Here is a 23,140-nt window from a genome sequence, read left to right on the forward strand (position 1 = left end):
CCTTGCCTAAAAATATAAAATAAAAACCACAGTAATTTTGTGTCAACAGCAACACAAATGCATATTATTATTCTTTTACAGCACCTGTGTATTTTAGTTTTGAAGCTGCTGTGGACGTCTACGAAAAAACAAGTATAAAGTACCTGATACCCCTCAAGTATGGCATCTTCCACATCAACTTTCTCCAGTCCCAGGCAGGAAGCAACAATGCTGAGGATGTAATCATGTCTCCCATCCAGCTGAGCCCGCTTGGCTTCTCGCTCTTCTTTCAGCTTTTGCTAAACAAAATATGTGTACATTATCGTTGGGTGTCCACTTCCTTTAACTTAATAAAAATGCAACATATCCATTTGTTATTCTTAACTGAGTCATGAAGAAAATGTTATAAGAATGCAGCCTAGCTTTTGTCAAACAAAATACATACTTTATATATAATTTATATCCTCCAGAATAACTTTGGCACTACAGCCTCCTTTATACTGCGTCATTATTCCAACAAGAAGTTCATGCAACATGTCTTAAGTTTTGTCCCTCTGCTTATGTGATGTGCCTTCATGCCTCTCCTGTGATTCTCTTAGCACCTTTCTGAACACTACAGGGTATTTGGGTATTTTTAAATGGAATAACCAACACCAGAGCCAGTTTTCAACCGGATATTGCAACGGTAAAATCAGCTACAATGCGTTGCCAGGTTCTGCTGCTTAGTAACAAAGAAACAAGGTCAGCCAATAAATTTCATGAAACCTGGTGTAGAATGGTGTGCCTGCTACCAGGTGCATTTAAATTCTCTCATTTTATCTTTCCTTTTTATCTTCCTTTTATCTTTCTGGAATTTAAACAGAGGAGGACAGTCTTTCTGTCTTAAAACAGTTTTTGCATTGATGTAACAATGGTCAGACCACCCTCTTCTGTTACAAAGCAGGAAACATCGTGCTTGAGTGATTTTATGTACCAGTGTGTTTAGGCACTTGTTAACAACTGGATTAATATTTAACATGGATAATAACATATTTGCGTAACACGTTTCTCGCTCATATATTTTTTTCTTCCTCTCTCCTCTCTCTTCTGTGTGTTTTGAATACCAATTGATGTGGTTTGTTTATGTGCTATACATACTCACACACCGATGGGGAGCTGCTATGCAGCTGGCCAACACTCACCAGGAGCAACTAAGTTGGGTTCAGTGTCTTCAGTTGCTCAAGGACAAGGACACTGAGCAACTGTGCTATTAGTGGATGACTGCTCTACCTTCCTTCACCACACTACTCTGAGTCCTCGTGGTTTACAATGACAATCAGATTGGATACAAGTGAAATAAGTAAGGGATATAACAAATCTAACACTCAAACAAATAAAAGAAATAAAAAAGGTCCAAAAGATATTAAGTATTATAAGGACATGAAGCAATGGTAGAAGAAATGATTATATTGGCAGAAGCTGATATAACAGATACATGAGCTGAGGAAAAAGATGAAATTTAAACAATGTATTTATAGTGAAAAATTAGAACAAATAACAAGCAAGAAGCAACCACAACAGGACAAAGTAAAAAGCAAGGGCCCGAGAACAATAAAGGAAAGCAAGAAGCATGGACACCAAGAGACAAGGGACAATTTTGTACTGTCAATATAATATTTTTCTCCGTTATAGTCCTAGGTTGATCATGTGAAGCCAGAGTGAGATGCACTATGTGAACAATCTCAAAGTGCATGGCTCTTACTAGCCTCAGCAAGGCTAGTAGCACATAATCTCATCAGCAACTTTAAAAAGTGATGAGACATGCACAGCATTCAAACTTGCATGTCAGTGTGTATTGAATCAGGTCAAATCAATTGAAATTAGGTTTTTGTCCCAAAGAGAACAAATAGTGTTCACCTTTATTGGCAACAAAATCTGCAGAATAATTAACCTTCTTGTAATTCATGCTAGTATTTGCCAAGGACCAACAAATATGGAAAGGTAAGGGCAAGTACCAGGTCACTCCAACAGATCACAGGGTGGTTCCTGAGAAAGTCTAAGCACAACAAAATGACAGCTCTGAATCTCAGAGCTGTCATTTTGTTCAATAAATTCAGTCTTTTCTTTTTTAAAAGCATGCTTAGAGGTAGCCAAACAAAAGAGCTGAGAGTCTTTAACCCAGAGACAAACAATACAGCACAAAGAAGGGTGATGCAGATTATTCAAACCTGCAGAAAAAGTCATCACAACTTTCAATACACAAACACACCAACCAACAACAACGATACACAGGTCCACATTTAGTTATTCCCATAACACAGACACAGAAGCCAGCACTGACAGACCCACACAGTATCAGCTGCAGCGATAATCGCTTTCAGAGAGAAACAAAGCCCTGTCATGGGATAAGCTATGGCAAGACTGACAAGTCCTCAGTAAACAAACTGTGGCTTTGGAACTAAACAGAAAACACCTGTGAAACAGAACATAGTTTGATTATTCATCTAATATAAAGCAGTTACCAAACGCAATGTTTTCATTTCATTGCTAATGCTTTGAGGGATTCATTCAGCTTTAAATCCAAATGTTCTAGGGAATAGAAGTCAACACAGTAGTCGAGGATAAAGTCGTGCAGCTAATTTTGGCCATTTTATTTCAAATTACACTATGGTAAATAAAAGATTTCCTCACAGCTTGGCATAACGTAAGAATTTGGAACATGGATAAAAAAATTAAAAAAAAAAATCTCAAAATGAAACCACTAATACCACAACAATACCAACACCATTATCTTACCTGAAGGACTTTGGAAACTGTTTGTTTCCAGAGCTGCTTTCTAAACACCTGCAACATGCCAGCTCCTTGTCTGTCCGTCTCAAAGACTTCTACCTGTTTAACCCCCTTCTAACATGCTATCACTTTCTCATCTACATGTACTCCAGGGAGCTGTATACTCTTGGCCTTAACAAGATGCACCCTATCAAGTTGTCAGTGTTGCTGAATTTTTGCCTGCTTTATGTATGATGGTTTTTTTTCCTACAACCGTGTAGAAGTTTTAGCTGTTCTGTTCCTTTCCTATGAACTAACAACTGCAGGTGAACTAAAAACCTGTGAATTATTGGCCTCAGATCAGACTAAATACATAAAAACGTGATAAAAGGATCACCCAACAGCCCTATGCAAATACAATCAGTGTTAACTTTCGTTTTGGATGGTAATAAGGAGATTTTATAAAAATTGTGTCAAAAATGTAAAATATAATGTAACCATTAGGCTGTTGGCAGACTTTTGAACATAGGACTTTCAGTAAAATACAAAACTCCTACACCGGTTTCCACCGGTTCATATAATACCAATGATTATTGCCACTTGTCAAATATCTGCACTACCTGCTCCACTTACATTTTGAAATAAACTTTGACGAAACCGGTGTTCTACGCTTGCCCCTTGCTTTTGCTTGCTGAACTACTCTATCAGCCTCTATCAGTCACAAGTTCATATAAACGCATCTGCTGTTTACAGAATCCTGACACATTAATGATGAATTACATTTGGGCAAAGTAAATAGCCAGGAAGCCTGGTTGTCTGTAACTTCAGAAGTCTTGGGTCATCTTACCTTGTTTTGGGAGTCTGGTTTTAAATGCAACATCGTAGGGAGCGGCCTTTCACACTGACACTTCTTTTCAAGTCATTCCACCTTCTTAATTGGCTTTGTTTTCCATGACATCAGAGAATTACAGCTTCCAACAAAGAAGACAAAACAAAGACCAAGTGGCTTTGCTACAATATGTGACCAATCAGGCTTCTTATTTGCCATGTGAGAAAGGTTACTGCCCTGAAATTTTCAGAGTGTTGATCCTAAAAGGCTCCACTCAGTGGATAATGCAGGGTTGGGTGACCACATGTCAGCTAGGCAATTATCAAGGTCCTGCTATCACCTTACAAGTCTATTACTACAATGAGATGGCGCAATAGGTGGGCCGGTGTGGGGATGTAAAGGTTTGTCTGCAATTAAGAACGGGCTGTTAACACGCTCAGAAATGAACACTGAAAAATTTAGAAGATGCAAATGCTTTTTAGTTTCAGTTTAATAACTAATAATGGCCCTATGCAAGGGCACCAGGTTTCACACAATAAACGCCTAATTGTATGCTAACTGACTAGTTTCAAATCTATTTTTGACAACATGATAAACTATAAATAAAGTAGGAAAATGGAAGGAATACAATAGTTGAGTGTCCAAAGTGGCATGTTTTCATTCATTTCAAAGATTAAATAAATAATCAAGGAAAAATTGCTGACTAATGAAAAGACCAATGAGATAATTATTAGTTGCAACTGTAGCATCGAGCATCTGAAACATGAGAGATACTATAAATTATAAATGAAGGTGTGGTGAGATCAAAAAGACAAAGGATTAGAGAAAGGTCCTCAGTTCTCCCTAAGGCTTACACTGATAGAGGCATGGAAAGTGTGTCATGGGTGCAAATACAATGTAAATTCCAAAAAGCAATATATTGTTTACTTCCCTTCACTACAAGTAGAAGACATGAAACAGATTATAGACTAATATTTTAAATGCTTCAAACAATGCAGGGTTAGTAACTAACTACTTTAAGACAGTAGATTTAGTGTAGATCAGCGGCTTTCGGCTTTTCCCTTCAGGAGTCGCCACAGTGGAACGTGTTCCGCACGTTGATTTGGAATGAGTTTTTTTACGCCGAGCGCCCTTCCTGCCACAGCCCTCCAGTCACCAGGGTTGCCCTTGGTGGCTGGGCAGGGCCCCACCAGTTGGGGTGGGATTTGATCCTGCATCCCAACAAAACGCTCTACCCATTGAGCCACCAGCACCTCCTAATTAATTTAGTGTGTAGCATACAAAAAAGTCCTCACCCTTGTAAGGACTCCAGCCACTTCACTATGAACACACTACCATCTAGTGGACTGGGGCTTATAATACAACCAGCAAGTGGCATAATTTTACTACACCTAATTTTGACTACTGAGAGACCAGTGAGTCTAATAGCAGAGAGCTTCTCAGAGCAATTATGAAAAGGTTACAGGCAGTTCATAACTTGAAAATGAAGTGCAGGTTAATTCCATCTCACTTTTTCCCCACACAAGAGAAAAGGGAATTCAGATGTAAGGGTTCACGTCCTTCTTTGGGTCAGCTACATTTCTTGTGGTCAGTTATCTGACCTCTACTTTAATTAATGAAGACTGTCATGTGATTGTTGAAAAATACTGTACATACAGTATATAATTTTGACATCTCTAGTATTTCCAAAATTTAAAATCTGATTTATATTTTTATAAGGCAATATACACCTAGCTTTGCAGCTCTGCAGTTTAATGCAACAAACCAACATAAATCCATTCAGAGAACATCCATTGCTGAGTTGTATTGCATTATTGTGACAAATATGGTTTGTACATACCATCATATCAATAAAGAGCAAGCAACAGAAATAATAAGCATTTTATGCTGGGCAATTCTGCAAACTTAACAAAACAGATGGTCACATCAAGACAAGAATAATAAACATGACAACATGGGCATAAATGAGGATTTTACATCATCTTTGTAATAAATGTAAATATAATGTATTATGTGAGGGGGGGGGGGGGTAATTTGGGTCCAGTCCCGTACACTAAAATGACCACAAAGCGATGAAAATTGACCAAAATAGAAAAAAACAAAACAAAGTGACAGAAATCACCACAAAAGACCAGGTTGGGGGGTCCCTTTGATGGCCCAAGGGCTGTTTGAATAATCCCCCCCATGCCTAAAAGCAGGTTATTACCCTCGAAGGTCTCTTTTTAGGCCACATGGATAATAAACGCATTACAAGGGGAAACTTTGAAATGTTTGCATTACTTCTGGTTAAGGGGAAATGTCCTTATTTAGAAATGTGCGACACTGTCACGATGATAGCGCATTTGTTTTAAGTATTTGCAGTCAAACCTGGATCTCCTTGAGTGACTCGGCGGGGACCGATGGCTGGATGGGTCTGTTCCTGTAGCTGACTTTGGCCAGGCGAGAGCTGAAGGACATTATTCACACTTTAAATCACAGCACGGCGGTCTCGGGGTTCAAATTCTCAGCTTCATCTGCGTTGTGTAAAACAGTTCCTCTTTTAAATGTCTGAAACACAACGTCCACAGGCTTCTTTTCGAGGCCGGGGCTAAAGTCTGTGTTGTTAGTTGCATCCAAGGCAACGAGGCATTTACGGAAAAAAAAAGGACCGGGGGGCGGTGGGTTGGTCCCGAAAGAAAATGGGATTATTCATTTGCCATGTCTTCACCCGAGGTGCTTGGAATTCAGCGGTTGCGAGTATGGACAGACCGACAGCAGCTTTCACTGGTTCAGTGAACCCTCGCACAACCTTTGTAAGATCCGTACGTTTCGACCACAGTGCTGCAACAGACAGGCTTCTTGGGACACTGTACCTTTCCCTGTCATTGCTCGTTACTCGTGCACACTGAGGATACAAAATAAACAAATAAAAACTTTTCATGTTGATCTCATATCGTTTTCCCCCAAGTGAAGCGCGCGCATCGCTCGACTGATGATGTCGTTCGCAATCGCTCCGATCAACAGGTGTGTCTGCTAAACGCTCACCTGTGTCAGCCAGGCTAATCATGCACATAGGTGGATCTAGAGTGTTTTTATTTTAAATTGATGTGGCCAGACTGGGACAGACCCAAAGTTTACATTCATTTAGAAATGCTTGTTAGAAATAACAGTAACTTATTTCATATAGTCTACCATGTTTAACTCCAAATAGTCATAACATTTCAGTGAGGTAAGAAGCCATCCCGAGGGATAAGCTGCCTGGTTGCAACTACAAAATTCTATTGTGACAAAATGACTTATATTTTGATAATTAATTGTTCTTTATTTTTAATTTTTAATACAATGTAATTATTTATTTAATTCTCAGATTTGGTCAGTTCACCATGTGCTGAGAGTTCTACATGGCAGGAGGCAGTATCAGGGACGGCCAATTGGATTTTAGGGGTGGCAAGTCCCACTTTAGCCCCTTCCCCCAGACCCATGTGACACACCTATGTGTTTAGTCATAGTATGATTAACATATCATGACTTGTACCAACCACAGGTGATAAACCAAATCAGGTGTGTTCAGTCAGTCAGAAGCTGGAAGATGATCATTGTCCATTCATCCTCATCTAAGATGGTATGTTCCAGCTTCTGATTGAATTAGCACCGTTTTGAAGTCTATTTTTTTCCACCGTAGGCAGCTGGCAAAAGTAGAGCCCTTTCTCACACGGCAGCTTTTTAAAAAAAGTAATCCATGCGTTTATTACATCTTGGCTGGATTACTGTAAGGACTCTATTTTGGGGTTTGCCAGTTGTCCCTTGCACGTCTCCAATTGGATCAGAACGCTGCTGGTCTCCTGGTTGGCGCGCACAAGAGGGAGTACATAACTCCTATTCTGGCATCGCTCCACTGGCTGCCCCTGCATTTTAGAGTTCACTTAAAGATCCTTTTATTTGTTTTTAAGTATTTAACCCCCCCTCCCCCCCCCCCTTTTTTTATTCCCTTTGAACCTTCTAGGTCCCTCAGGTAAGCTGAGTAATGGAATCCCCTACCTGTGCACACTAGGCAGCCCCCCTTCATTGTCCATTTTTAAAACTCATGTGAAAACCCGTTTTTATTCCCATGCTTTAAACCCAGCATGAGTCTCTGTTCCTGTTCTATTCTTTTATTGGTCGATTTTATTGTTATTTGTATGTGTTTGTTTATTTGCTTGTTTAGTTTTGAAGTGTTTGTGGTATTATTTGACTGGCTATGTACAGCACTTTGGTCAGCTGTGTCAGTTGTGTTAAAGTGCTGTATAAATAAAACTGAGTTGACTTGAAAACAAGCAGCGCAGGGGACTTTGAAATCCAGGATTGAGAAGCTTGTGGGTATGCGCACAGTTGCATTAATTCCTGAAGCAATGGGCGAAGGCAACCTCTAGATGGTAGCAGCAGTTCAACGGAGTGCAGCTGTCAGGGAGAACTGGGTTAGATTTGTGGGGCAAATGACCTCATATTTTGACATCATCTTCATCACTAGGAGATGAAGAGGGACTCGCATAATCAGTTTTCCTCTTCTTTAGCTTATTTGCTAAAAACACATTTAGTCATTCCTGGCAAAATATATTTGCATTAAATTATATTTGCAATAAATATACATTTGATCATAGCGAAACTAAAAAATCCAACACTATTGGCTCAGTGGCTTCATGGGAACATTAAACTCGTGTTTGCAAAAATTCTAAAAGTAGGGTCTTATACTAAAATGTGAAATACTAAACTATTAGACCCAAATCTTTGAGGATAACAAAACAGGGACATACACAATGTTTGTCTTTATGACATCTCTTACAACATCTGGTTTAGGTTACTAAGCAATGAGTCCCATGTAGCTCGTTTAGGTACCGCAGTGAGTGAGGCTGGTGGATGCTGATGTGTTGTGGCGCACACTAAATTTGGGTGGCGCACAATGCACCAAAACCCCCCGAAACGGAATCCCAGGATATCCCACCCCCACCCATCCCTCGAAACGGAATAGCCCTCCAACCTCACCTTCCTCCCCTCCTCTTTTACCTCCGCCTTCTCCTTAACATTACCCCCTTCCTCCTCCTCACGTCCCAACTCGGGAGCGCCGCCGATCGGTCGCTCAGGATTTTCCCTTCTGGGCCAAAATGGAGGAGGAGGTCTGTCGCTTATTGAAGGGAGCACAGATTGTATGACCGGATTTTCTTCAATGAAAGGCATTAGGATCTGCTTTTGCTGATAAATAATTGCTGCAACAATAAACCCCATAGAGGCGATCACAGCTATGAGCGCAGGAGAGGGACTAGATGAGGCTGCGAAGGACGCGGCAGACATAGCGGCGTTTTTCAAATCCGGTAAGTCGGGAAGGGGCGAGTCTGCCTGTAGGAGAGCTACAGTAGAAATGTCGCTGTAATCACTGGTGGTCTACTGCATTGTTGACAAAAACGTCTGAAACCACTGACGGGTTTCTGGGGCGAGATTTCAGTAGTCGTGCGTCAGATGTGGAGAGATGCGCACAGCTTGTAATTTACCACATTTTAGTCCCCTGACTTGACATTCCGCAGCCTTTGATGACAACACCTCGAACGCCTCCTGGAATATATGCTTGATAATTAGGCACTGACCCCATTTTAGGTTGGACCAAGCGGGCTGCAAGGTGTGGACCACACCGTCTCCGGGCTGTGCGAGTAAATTCGACGTTACTAGCTGTTGTTACCTTTACAAATCCTGTAAACGTGGGTCGAACATTTTTTCTGTTTTCAGACGCGTACAGATAGAATCTTGCAAACCAACGTGAGACTGTGCATCAGTTTTTTTTTATTGCCAAGGTCTGATACACGGTTAGATGCTAGGCCATGGACACAAAATTGTCAATAGATTGCACTTTATGCACCGGGCCTGTCAGATATGATGGCATCATCATAACAAATAAGGACATGCCCACCTTATCACACTGCATCCAAACGTAAACACCACTTATATGGCCTATGGGGCAGCATTGGTGCAGGATATCAGTATGACATAGAGGCAGTTTTGATCATCAAGACGCAATATCTGACCTAGAGTCGCAGACGCAGGATTTAATTTTAGAGCGCTTCAACATTGTCACTCTAATGGAAATGATCCGTACCATTAGTAGCCAACCTTAGAGTTTTTGATCTGAGCTTTTTTTCATTAAGTGTTGATGTTGTAGATATATAAACACCTTGCTGGTGTTTATATTAACCCATAATCAAGCCCCTATAACTACAAAGTATCCTCTTTAACCCAATCTGCTGCAGCCATTACAACTTTTCATAGGTACATCTCAAAGTGAAAGTGCAAAGTGGGAAAGATAATCCAGATTAGAGTGGGACCACCTCATATATTTACCAGAAGAAGCAGCTGTGTGTTTCTCAGCTGTTTTTCTCAGTGACACCTGGTGCCTTGGGGTCTGCTATTCACCATGTCCACATATTGGCCACAAGCAGGAACACACAGAGACACAACAGACACAGCAGGCCCACCTATCTAATGCATATCAATCATTAAAAGCAGCAGGCACGTGTGTACATGTGCATACTCTCACATATACTCCATACTTCTATAAACAGTCTGCAAACCACATCTTTCTTCTGCAAATTGCCACTGCCAGTCAGATGGTAGGAATGTTGTCAAAATGGATTGTATTCAAATGCTACGGTCTCTCTTACGGTTGGTTGGACGCCTGCCAATGTATTTTCCTATAGCTGTGTTTTATCAGGTTGGAAAGTTGGCTCACGGTGATCTTGGACTGCTTGGATGTTTATATAGCGGCAAATGCAGTTCATACAGTATTCATGATGGAGACATAAATAGTTTATGGCCTCAGGAAACTTTTATAAAAGACTATTATGTAGAGAAAATATGGGAAAAGAGTTTTCAGGAGAATAGCACTTATTTCTGAGTGAATGATGTAGCTGCATGTAGCTGTTTAAGATTAGAGTTAATTTAAAAAAAAATCTCAGTAATCTTGTTTAGTTTAATTAATGTTTTATATTTTGTGTCACTGTTGGCACACAGAATGGACTTGGAAATATGAAAAAGAGATTCCATACAGAATTAATTAATTCTTTGTTATGTGCTATTAATTAGATTTCTTTCCTACATGTATATCGTGTATCACAGTGTTTCTGAAATGCAAGACCAGTTGTAATGTCCATCCTGTGCCCCGTAGCTTCTACAGCAGGCATCCTAATTGCTGCCAGCTTGCTGCATGTAGACATCTTGGCACGCAGCTGCCCATCAGTTGATCTCAAATACTTTATTTCAGTGACTCTGTGTATGTGTGAGTGTGTTTGGCTGTTCTGGGGCTCTGGATGCCATTGGTTCCCCAGTTATTCAGTGAAAGATGGACTGTGGGAGATTCTTCTACTAAACAGACCTGAAACGACTGAGCAGCACTGAGCATCTTGCTTGGAGGTTGGATTAGGAAAAGTCAAACTTAGTGACTGGCAGGATTATCAAACTTGATTGTTTTGGTAATCAATTAAACTGACATTTCCATCAAAGCACCACACCTTTCAAAGTTGTACCTTTCAATCCTGCACTAGTTTTGACTATCTTCACCTAAAAGGACGATTTTATTATCGGCCCTTGAAAATACTTCATGTTCCTCTCGGCTCGATTATTTTCAGCGAGCAGATGGAGCTCCATCTCTGAGTCCCACACTGTTGCTGTGGATCACAGCTCAGTCGCTGAGTCACTCTCCCAGGTTGCTCATGCCATGATTTACAGTCTCATCTCAAAATGTTTGCAACTGGTCAAAAATTAAAAAATATTCAATATATATTTTTTAAAATGTCTTTCAGGGAGAACTTTTCCAACCTCTCAGGTGTGTGTGTGTGTGTGTGTGTGTGTGTGTATATATATATATATGCACTCACACACACACACATATACACAGACATATGTTTATGTTTATATGCAGTATATGTGTATGTATATACATACACTTTTAAAGCATGGAAATTCAATAACCCTTTTTTTCACTGTATTTAGTTGTTTACTTATTTGTTGTTTCTTATTGTATAAACTTAACTGCCTCATATGGTTATATAGAATTTCTGAAATATTGGCCACTTAACATTATTTATGTTTCACAGTATTTTTATATGTAGTATAACTTAGAATAACGTAGGTAGTGTATGCCATATCATATCTGTAAGTATACTAGAACCATTAGCTTCACATGAACTAAAAGTATGTGGCTGCTGGTGACACCTATATAATACACTACATCTATACATGACCCCCTGTTAGATATATTGAAGTCCTAAGTCACATTGCCAAACCCAAAAATAACGTGCACTACAGTGTATTTTTAAAATTTATTATTTTTTTAAAAAGTCTCTTGAGTGACATGTAATGATGTTACTGTGCCTGTTCAAATAGCATTATTGTACAGACCCACACAGTGAAACTCAATTAATATAAAAGCAACCGGATGTGCTGTATTCTGGGTACGATGAAATAACTGTCAAAACAACTTCATAAGAGCCGTATCCCCAGTTATATCCACACTGATCATAAGACAGTAATTATCAGTTGTAATACTTATGGAGTTTGGGCTTATGCTATTTGCAAAAATCAATGTTTTTCTTTGTAAAAAGCTTTTATCTATACATGCATGGGTTTCTTTGCAGTCTGTGCTGTTAAATAATAGATTTTTTTAATGCCAAAGGAATAACTGAGTGAATGATTACTTCTGCTTAATCGATGTCATTATGTAGAGAATAATTATGAAACAATTGTATTACATGGACATGTTGGAACTCCCTTTCAACTTTGATTTTGAAGTTGGCCTGAAAATGTGAAACAAAATATCAGTAATTCTTGTTGTAACTTTTTTTGCATATTATTTAACAGCTTGTTATTTAATGCATATTGCACTGAGGGAAAAAACAAGTCATCACATCAGAAATGGCAATGTATGTATTGACAGTGCAGTGAGCCATTTCCCTCTGAGTCCAACATGAACCCAGTGACCTGTGCCAGTGCAGGCTGTAATGAGAGCCAAATCACTAAGCAGTGATTTTTAATTTTCTTCTAGCACAGTCACAGTCGATGAAAGCATAATTACCCAATCTTATCTTGCATAGTCAAGTGAAATCTTATATAATCATGTAGATAAGTAGGAGCTCTTCAGTGGACATGCAGTATGCATTCGAGAGTGTGTCATTTATGGTAAATAGTAATGATAGAAAGAGGCATAAATGCAAAAACAAAGACAGATGCATAAAAAAAAAACTGAGTTCGACAAAAATGGTGATTTATGGTCCGAAGAGTAAATGACAATATAAGATAAAGAGAAGCGAAACTGATCCAAAAGAGAGAGGACTTAAAGGGACAAACAAGCTTTCACTCATCAAATTACAGAGCTGAGGATTGGGTGGAGCACACCATGCAAAATGTGGGCTACTCTGCCCTCCATGAGGCTGAAACCTTATGGTCACATCCAGGGCGGCCTAATTGGCAGTTGGTCAGAGTTTAAGACTATAAGCTGAGATTGGCATAGGCTGCACTGCTAAATGGCCTTGGCCTGCATGCACCGTTGGCTATTTTACCTTAAATACAAGGAGATGATAATGACGAGGACATCTATCTATCTATATCTGTGTGTGTGCCAATAAACAGGAGTAACAATGACAGTAAAAGTCATGCATATATGACAGATTTCTGTCTATAGAAACTGTCTATATTAAGCAGTTAGCAGAATTACAATATTGAGCATTCCTAGATCAGTGTATTGTATGTGAGCAGGCAGAGACAGTTTTCTCATATTTTACATTTATAAAAAGCCTCTAGGTTACCAATAAGGGCCAAATGTTGGGATGCCTGTTATAGCCTGTTCCTATCTTAGTGTGTATTAGAATGTTTTATGGAGAGAAGACTATCAAGAAGGGGGTGCAGTGAGGCAATTACCTGTTTTACGCCCAGACCATGCTGATCGATCTCATCAGAGACTCTCGACCTTTTCGGGAGAGTTGTAAGAGGCTTTATGGACATGTAACCCCGCTCCATCTCGCCAAATTATTGATTGTTGTAAAATGTCATGTACATTTACGCCAGGGGTCAATTTGGAGACATACAGAAAAGGACTAGACCTTTGTTTTCTTCTTATTTTATCTAGACAGAGATACATATGCAGGTATTCATATCCTAGATAGTTTGAGCTCAAATGATCTACAAATATCTGAGACATACATGAGCCTAAGCAAAAACAAAGGCTGTGAGATCATTCAGGAGCTATTGTTGAAGGCGTTGAAGTGACAAATACGCAGAGTGATGCCCGTACTGCTTCAGTGTTTGCCTTGATCTGTGCTACCTGCATTCTTTACTATATGCTATATGAGACCTTTCTTACTCATAATGTAAAATGATAAACATAAAATGATGTGGGACCCTTATCTATAACCTCAAACTACAGTAGATTGTTTAAACATTTCCAGCCATCATAGAATCAGTTGTTTATGCATATGTAGGGTGCTAAGTGTAACCCCTGGGAGAACCTTATAACCCCATATATATGTGTACACATGATGAATGATGATGAATGCACAGGCACAGAGGTGTAAATCACTGCATCCCACCCACATCGGACAGAGCAGTATTGAGGGATGGCGTGAATGAACATGTGATGGTGGCATAGGGGAATTTTGGTTCATAAAAATAGAATCCGTGCTAGTCTGTGTATGTCCTGCAAATCCCACATCTGATAAGAGAGAATCTTCTATCAGTCAACTGTGGACTCCCACTTGTTCTATCCTTTGTCATTCCTTTCATTGCCTTCTCCACTTCTCTCCCACACAGCTTTCCATCATTACCTTGCCTCTGCTCTTGGTTGCTATATATTCCAATAATGATCTTGTTTGTAATATGTGATATTCTGATTGTGGTTTCCAACACAATACACGATTCTCTTGCACCTTTGGTAAACAACACATCCACACATAGGTTATCAAATTTTACTTACAGGCTAACAAACAGCTACGTCACAATAATGCTAATAGAAGGAGCTCAAAAAATATAAGGTGATCAGCATTAATTCTAGATTTAGAGAGTTTACCATTATCCCAAATATTTAAAGCATTTACAGTATTATGTTGGTTTGTGGACTAAAGGTATTTTTCTGTAAATGAAACCCGAGGCTACAGCAATTTTAACTTTCCTTATTTGGACACGTTTTTAGCGTTGTTGGAGATTCTCATATAGACATTAATTTTCTGGATTATTTCTATAGTAAATTTCTAATTTTTACTTTCTTAACGTTTTGCTTCTCTCCATTTATGCCTCTGCAGCTTCAAACCTCCCCATTTTCAAGGTCCTTCTCTTATTTTCCATACAGCTTAAACCAAGAAGGCATCTGGATCTGGAATTTGAAGTGGCAAGCCCCCCACAATGTTTTATGCCTCCTTTTTTTCTTTTTTTTTTTAAAGAATACTACTTTGAAAAGCAGTTATACACTCTTAAGGCCATGCCCTCCTTGACTTTTCTGAGATATTGGGTTCTTCTTCACATGTGGAGTGCACAAAAATCGTTATCATGCTTCTTATTCATTTGTGCAGTTGTTTCACACTCAGGCCTTTTTTTTGAAGTTTGAAGATCATGTGCACTTAAACATTTATACTTCAGCTGCACCTTCAGTCAGTAACAAAAAAAAGGACTCAGCTTTGGTAAAATCAAGGCACAGTCTACAGTATGTGTTTGCATACATGTGTGAGCTTGTGTGCTGCCTGAGACTGCTTGTCTTCCGTCAACAGCTGTGCACAGTCTGTCCAACAGGAACTGTGTATTCTCTCTTTCTCGCTCTTTCTCGCACACGCGCGCACACACACACACACACACACACACACACACTGTAACATTCCCTCTTGCTTTGAAGACAGCAGCAGTCTCTGATCCCTGTCGCGTGAACAGTGCTAGCCCAGTGCTCCTCTGGCTTAGGAAGGCTAAACTGCCACTTGGCCTCTTTGACGTTGGATAAAATAGGTTGAGGATCAAACTTAACATCTTTGCTCTTAAATTGGTACTGTTTTATAAGAAACACCGCCATGTTCAGTGATGTGTTTTTTTTGCTGTTCTATTCACACATAGAAAGCTTGATTTCATTGAAATTATGAATGTTTGCAAAGAAAAAAAAATCATATTTCACATTTAAATACTGTAAATGTGATATGCATATAACTATATGTCACTTTGGAAAAACAGAGCCTTATTTTTTTCTTCTTCATCTACATTTTAACATCCTTCATTGGTTTTCCATTTAGAAACATTTCCTACGTTGTCTGGAGCATGTTTTTATAATAGAAATCAGATGACATTTTCCTCTCAAGGTAGATGTCAGTTGGATAGTGACCAAAGTAAAATGTCTATCACTTGTCTTTGACTGTTAGTTTCTTTCTTTAATCCTGTCTAGTGCACACTTACTTTTGGCTTCCCTCCATCACTGACCCCCTCCTGTCCATCTGGCCATGTCGCCACTAAATCCCTGCTTGGCAGCATATGTTGACCATAATTTCTCCAGACGGTATAAAGTAACTGTATCTAAACAATCCCTAAACTTCTGATAGTAACTTCTTCCACATATTTAAACAAAAATACTTTACAAAGTAAATGCTGAATCGGTAAATTCTGTTAGATTAGATGATCATTTCATCTGTCTGTCAAGCACTTTAGTTGACAAGTATTGTTTTTACATGTGCTATTTAAATATCCTGACAAACTGAAATGAAAATGAAACTTAATGAAACATACGGCCTGTGAACAGGTGCTTTCTATAATCCTCAATAGGCAGCAGCATATGCCAGGCTGTTTCGGTTAGAAAGGCAGCCAGGAGAAGTGAAGGGCTGAACTGCCCCATCCCTCATTCCATGCCTCGCCTCTGTCTAATCTTGTGCCACCATAGTGCCCTTCTGATGAGTGACCCAGAAAGAAACCCAAAATAACACACCACCCAAATTAAAGAATTAAGTGTGTGTTCAGATTCAGGTTATAATAACTATTTCCAGGACTACTGATGTTATTAAGTTGTAAAAGTTTACTTATTTCAAGACCAACAAGAGCAGACAGGCATTCTTGCCTAATTAATCCAGCCTTAAATAAGTGGTCAATGCGTGAATTAGCACAATGTCTATTATGAATCGGTGACTGGTAATTAATCAATCCTAAATCAAGTGTGATGCAGGCAGCACAGGTTTCACTACGGCTGAAAGACCCAGTTCTGTCCGCACTCTTAATTTTACACGCCTAAAATACCAAGCACCAGACACCACTCTACTTTTTCACAAGTTTAGCTTAATATTCTTAACATCTCATGTGCTTTAGCTTTCGTACAGATATCTACTGTGTGTCTCAGTATTGTTATATGATTAAATTGCTTATAAGCTGTTGCGAGAGTTAGTATGTGTGTCTGAGGGATTACGTTTGTGAGAGAGCATGAGGTAAGGAAGAGAAAGAACATGCACAGAGGGATCAATAGTTTCAATCTATAACTCATTTTGACCTAAGATGTTGAGTCTTCAATTTACATATGCATGTGAGAGCGCATGTAGCGGGTGTGTGTGCGTGTGTGCATTTGCATCTGGTTGCAGCATGTGTAATGGTGTTTAATCTCAGGGTAGGACTATCCAGATACTTTGTTCAAAGACCTCCTCCAACTGTAAAACTCCCTCACTTGACAGGCATGTCTTAAACTTCCTTTTTCTAATTTTTCATCTGTCTGTCTCTTTCTTTTTAGATTGCTCTCTTCCAAAATGTGAATCCAAATTGGATGGCCCAGGTCAAACCTCAGGTAGGTGTGCTGGTTGAGTTCCAATACAATACCATCTTTTCTGTACATAGCAAGAAATATGCACACAATCTATTTATTGCTCTTTTATCTTTATATCTTGCCACATCACTGATTACAAAAAGGCTTACACTGTATGTTATTTGTTAAATATTGCATAGAATTCCAGTTGTAAATTGTAACTTCAGAGCTCTATCCGCAGCGTCTTTATTTTCGGCAACTACTGCTGCAGCAAGAGCTGACCTTCTAAACACTCCTACTGATAAGATGCTGTGTTTGTGTGTAACTAATATCCTGTGTGTGTGTGTGTGTGTGTGTGTGTGTGTGTGTGTCTGTGTATTTAGAGATGAGACAGAGCTGAAACATCAAAAGCACCATGTACCTTGTGCATGTTAAATATAATGTTATGATCCATCAAAGCTCTACTTTCTTCAATCCTATCATATTCATATTCCTCTGTGGCATCATCTACCAACCATGAACTTATGAGTTCACATAATACCCTCCTAAATATACAGTATAGCCTACTAAAAACATACCAAGTCACTCTCTGCAGAACAAGTAGTTTTGTATAAAGTAGGTTGTTATTTTGCCCATATTAGGTTTTGCACATACTGTAGATTATCTTAATTGAATGTGGGTCTGGTTCCCCAGCTCTGGATTATACAGTTTAATCTCTCTTGGACTAAAATGTATTGTACTTGTTTGGAGATTTTCCATAAAAATAGGCTGGTTTAAATCGAAAGACTTGGTGTGACGAGAGCAAAGAAAGCTGACATTCAGTAGCATGTTGTGAGTTTGACAGAATTAGGGTATAGAAAACGACAGTGCCACCAGTGGATGAGACACCAAATACCAGTAGATTGTGTTTTATTTAGCTCTTTGAGCCACATGTTTGATACAGCTTTAACCTGATGTTTTCCAACTAGGTCATCCAGGGATGAACACTTGACAAAACTGTTTTCAGTTGACAGCCTTGTTCCCACTTGCCAGAATCTGAATAGCTGTTAATGGGAAATGATTGGGACATGCCAGGCAAATCCTGTGCACAGGCCTTTTGCCCAGAAACCCTTGAACTGCATCCCTGTGGCTGACTCTCAAAAAAGAGCTGCAGCGATGTGTTTGTAAATTTTCTTGGAATCAAGCAGAAATTCATGAGCTGCTGACAGTAAATTAGAGGTAATCAGGTTGTACTGATCATTTGTGGCTGATTGTTCACTGCTCATTTTCAATTACTGTGAGCAAAATGTACTTGCTGTTTTATTAAGTGTCGATTTAGCAAATTGCCTGAAGCACACTTTTGCACTGTAATATGGCAGTGGGCAGCATCCTCTCAGAACAATGATTAACAAAAACATGTTTAAGTACTTTTTAGGTCTAAGTCACATTTTAAACATTGACATTCATCAAAATTTGTCCTCATGTATGTGTGAATGCAGGACCTGTATGTGCCGTTTCATCTCAGTGTGTGTCTGTATTATTGCATCTGTGTAACATTGACCAAATATTCAAATAAATGTACGGATTTTCAGGTTAATGGAATTCCTTGAGTGGGAAAGTGTTTATGATTTTTGTTTGTCACATTCCGACAGTGTATGCTGTTTTTCCTGCAAAGGCATAGTTCAAATACTCATCTCTATTGTTTTAAATTTTGGTTGCTTACATGAGATGTGCCACTTTTAGATTCTTTGTTCCTCCCTTTCAAAGGATTTAACACAACCTCAAATCGGTATTTCCTGTTTTTTATTCTAAACTTGGCTTGTTTGGCCAATGCACTTCAAGAAACATTGGCTATTTAAAAGGTTTAGCAATGTGTAGGTGTAGGTGAGATCTCAAAGTTTAACAATAGCATTATAACAATGTCTCCTTGTATTGACAATAATGGATGATGGGAGGTAAAGTCATCAAACTTGACTCATAAGGCACTATTGTGGTTTCTATAATAACTTGCATACAAATATAGGCTGGGCAGCACACCAGCGATGAACCCCTAATCAAATATTTGAGCTAAACTGCTAAAATACTAGACAGCTTTCCCAGCATTCCATATTTCTACAGAAAATAAGATCATTATGGAAGTGGACCTAAACTAATGATGTAGATTTGTGTTAGGTTAAAATACAATTGGAGCTCACGCACAGCACTGGTAACCCTGGTAACCCATAGACCTCCCTTTAGTGCTGAGTGATGTCTGTAATATCCCAAGACTCTGCCCAGTCCCAACCTTTCTACTAACATCAGCCTGTCTCTTCTGTCTGATCTGTCATCACTCATCTGTGCTGCCCATGTCCAATAGTTCCACACAGGGTCCTGGATTTGCCCTGAGTCTAACCAAAGGCACTTCCCATGCAACACTTTTGGTTGACATTTGTTATCTTTCATTTCTTACTGTTTGGTTTTTATCACAATTATGCAGTGGTTTATTAGAACAATGCATTAAAATGCAACGCGTATTAATCATAATAAACTGAAGCAGTTCACATTGGTAAAATTGCTTTTAGAGGGGAAGGTTAAAAAGAAATTACAGTGTGGATATATTTTGAAAAAGACACTTAACAAGTAAATCTCCAAGTGTCCCAAAAACACTGTTGCCATGCATATGAATTTACAGACTAAGCAGACTTAGTGTAAATAGTTGGACTTCTCCCCAGATAAGCTCTAGCTCTCAGTCCAAAATAATCTGCCTGCCTGTTACCTCTTCTTACACTAATAATGTTTAACATGCATAGTCTGGGGAATTAAATGCAACAATGTCCTTGTCTTGCTGGCTGAAAAAAAAAACTGCAATCAGACACAAATATCTGAATGTGGATGAGAGAAAAAAATTGGGAAATGAGACAAGTAGAAATTGATAAAAGCACAAACAAATAGGATATCTGATTATTTCTTCTCCTCCTCTCCTTTCCTCCATATGTTTCTGTTCAGTTTAATTCAGCAATGAAGTCAATCTCTCATCTCTGAGCTCACTGTGTGGTTCCTATTGAATTGGCTTTGAATGCTAACCATGTGCACTGATCACTCATTCATACACACACACACACACACACACACACACACACACACACACACACACACACACACACATACACACACACACACACACACTTCTGAGAAGCAGAGGAAGTGGTTTTATCTGGAGTTCATTAGATTTTTTTTTTATTTATTCTCCCCTGCAGAGGCCCTGGTTGGGAGACAAAACTCTCTTCTAAACTATAGTATGTATTTGTTTGTATATGTGGTTTGATGTGTGTGTGTGTGTTTGAGTAGTTTTGTTTACTCACAGTATTTCCATATTTTCTCTCTTGTTCCCTCTTTTTTTCATTTGCTTATTAACTTATTTCTCTCTTTGTCTGCTTATATTTCACAAAATTAAGTAGTTATATTATGATTTTTTAATTTATGTTTTATTTGTAATTAGTAATCAAATACAAACTACTGTATGCAGAGAAGTAAAAAAATGAAAAGCTCATACAGTAATCCTAAAAAACAGGCAGAGTAGAAAAAGCCAAAAGTTGTAAATAGCTGACAAAAATATTGGTTTCAAGTCCTTATCTCTACAGGTGGTGTGTTTAATATCATGGCTTAATCAAAAACTTGGCTGAACTTTATTTAAACTTGGCACGAATAACATTACAAGAATTGCACGGACAAGAACCAATCATAATTTTCATGGGGGCATGCATTATGCAGAGGCACTGACCATCCATCTAGTGGCCACAAAAAGAGTGTGTGATCACCATTTAGGGAAGTTTGTACTGCAGCATTGTGGGAAAAAAGGAGTTTGCAGAGTAGTCTGAGGTTGATACCAGGTCATTTAATGGGACAAGTTATGGCTTGATTAAGGTTTAGCATGGCAGGGAAACCTTCAAACTTCAAAAGCCAGAGGTTGCAATGCCTCCACTGGGTTGTCGGTATGTAACAGGCTTTAGTGTTACCTTTTTTGTGTTTCCTATTTGATCATTAAGTTATTAGCTTTAAAGTGTCAAAAAGACTCTCCATGACAGCTTAAACTTTGGAAACATTTACTTACTTACTGGGAAAAACTCTTTTAGTAAACTCTTTCACATGCACATACAAAGGGGATGAAAGACAAGAAGCGAGTCACACCACCTGTGGTGTCTGACACTGAGACAAGCCACACTCTAGGGCTGAGTGTGTTTGTGTCATGGTCGTGTGGACCTTTATGTTTCTCTGTGCATGCAGTTTATTCAGATGTGCATCTGACTGTGCACATCCTGACCTCAGTGTGTGCTTTCTACCCTTTATTGTGTGTAAGTATGTGTGCGTTTGTGCAGCCGGCCTTAATTGGATCATGTTGTAGAACACTGGCTGTGCTGGTTTTAGAAAGAGCACAGCTTGCATCCTCCCGTCACAGACTATCAACATAATGATATTTGTTTGGCTAAGAGATATTTTCAGTGACAGCAAATACCAAGACGGCCTTAGAAAATAATCTGCAAACTTTCTGATAAAAATGTGTTAATTGATTAATCTACTTAAATAATTGTAGAGTGGGTGGTTTTTACATCACGGAATATTTGCCTTTGTATGTTACTGTAATTATTCGCCATTATTAACTGTTTCAAAAACTGCCATAATCTGGATTTTTTTTTTTAAATAAAAATACGTATCTAAGATTATTACTGTTGCTTTTAATATGTTTCGGCAAACAATTCAAAGTTCACTATTCATCCTGCATTGTCTTTCATTGAAATAATGATGCAATGGAAAGAATCTACTACAGTAGTCAATGAGGAAATACTAATATTAAAAGAAAATAAGACCAACAATAAAGGAAAAAGATGAAACTTATTTAGTGTACCATCACAATCATAGAGGCATCAGTTACCTACTTGTTATTTAAAAAGAAATAAAATAATGAAAGTAATTGGAATGGAAATACCTGGCATTTTATTATTTATATGGCCAATCATTTCATAGGCTTTAATTGTTGCTCCTGAAATTTACGCATCATCACTGTTCTGAGTTTCTGTCATGATCAGTGCTCATCCAAAATCTTGTGTAATGTGTTCGTGTGAGCAAGTGTGAGACAGAAATCACGAATGATTATGAAACAAACCTTCAGAAATGAGACCCTAAGCAGACAGAATAATACACACATGCACAGACCTATACCTTCAGCGCTGTGTTTGCACTAACCAACATAAGTTCCTCAACTCCAGTTCATCCACATTTTCCACATTACCATGCAGAATAAACCCTGCCCTCCACATACAAAGACCCACAAAAAATAAATGAATAAGTCAGTTTACTGTGTTCTTTTTATTTTGAAGGCCTCTTTATTTATCTCATAATAGAATAATCTCTTGGACAACATATAGATAAGCACTTTTATTTTCTCATTTCCACCACTACCTTCCCTCTCTTCCCCCTTCTCTATGTCCTCTCCTTGTTATCTCTCTCCCTCTTCACACCTCTTTTGCATTCCTCCCATCCCCCTCTAACCTTCATATCAATCTCCTTTCCCTCATCATCATCATCATCTTTGTCCTCTCTCACTCTCCCGCTCTCTCCCACTGACCCTGGTCTTTTCCTGGAGCGCAATGAAGCATACAAAATCAAGGTTCCGCTCCATCATCTGTCCAATTGCAATCAACCTCTTCCTTGTGCAACAGCCAATGGTGCACTAGAGATTTAGAATATGGGCAGGACTAAGCATGAAGGGTGGGGTGGGGGGTGTGTGTGTGTGTGTGTGTGTGTGTGTGCGTGCAGGTCGCTCCTTGACTCAATGCATATAAAGGATGCTATCCTCATAATGTTCTCTCAATCCTCTTCGACGGATGTAC

General features: G+C 39.0%; 2 protein-coding genes across 8 annotated transcripts in view; one reads left to right on the forward strand and one right to left on the reverse strand.

The window, feature by feature from the left end:
* dnah5 (dynein, axonemal, heavy chain 5) overlaps positions 1-6,383 on the reverse strand; it is a 95,775-nt gene extending 89,392 nt beyond the window's left edge. For 2 of the 4 annotated variants that reach the window (XM_067510639.1, XM_067510637.1), the window contains exons 1-2: positions 5,924-6,383; positions 144-278 (exon numbers count right to left, since the gene is read on the reverse strand). In XM_067510639.1, coding sequence (XP_067366740.1) covers positions 144-278; positions 5,924-6,013 — 225 coding nt within the window. In that variant the 5' untranslated portion in view covers positions 6,014-6,383. The remainder of the gene's footprint in view (positions 1-143; positions 279-5,923) is intronic. The other 2 variants (XM_067510640.1, XM_067510641.1) reach the window with 2 other exon arrangements.
* Positions 6,384-8,596: 2,213 nt separating this feature from the next.
* The window catches only part of triob (trio Rho guanine nucleotide exchange factor b), an 86,802-nt gene continuing 72,258 nt past the window's right edge, over positions 8,597-23,140 (forward strand). For 2 of the 4 annotated variants that reach the window (XM_067510337.1, XM_067510338.1), the window contains exons 1-2: positions 8,604-8,880; positions 17,283-17,336. In XM_067510337.1, coding sequence (XP_067366438.1) covers positions 8,811-8,880; positions 17,283-17,336 — 124 coding nt within the window. In that variant the 5' untranslated portion in view covers positions 8,604-8,810. Of the gene's footprint in view, positions 8,881-17,282; positions 17,337-23,140 lie in introns of all 4 variants that reach the window. The other 2 variants (XR_010914837.1, XM_067510333.1) reach the window with 2 other exon arrangements.

The sequence above is a fragment of the Channa argus genome, chromosome 7, assembly GCF_033026475.1.
Source record: "Channa argus isolate prfri chromosome 7, Channa argus male v1.0, whole genome shotgun sequence".
In the NCBI taxonomy this organism is placed as follows: Eukaryota; Metazoa; Chordata; class Actinopteri; order Anabantiformes; family Channidae; genus Channa; species Channa argus.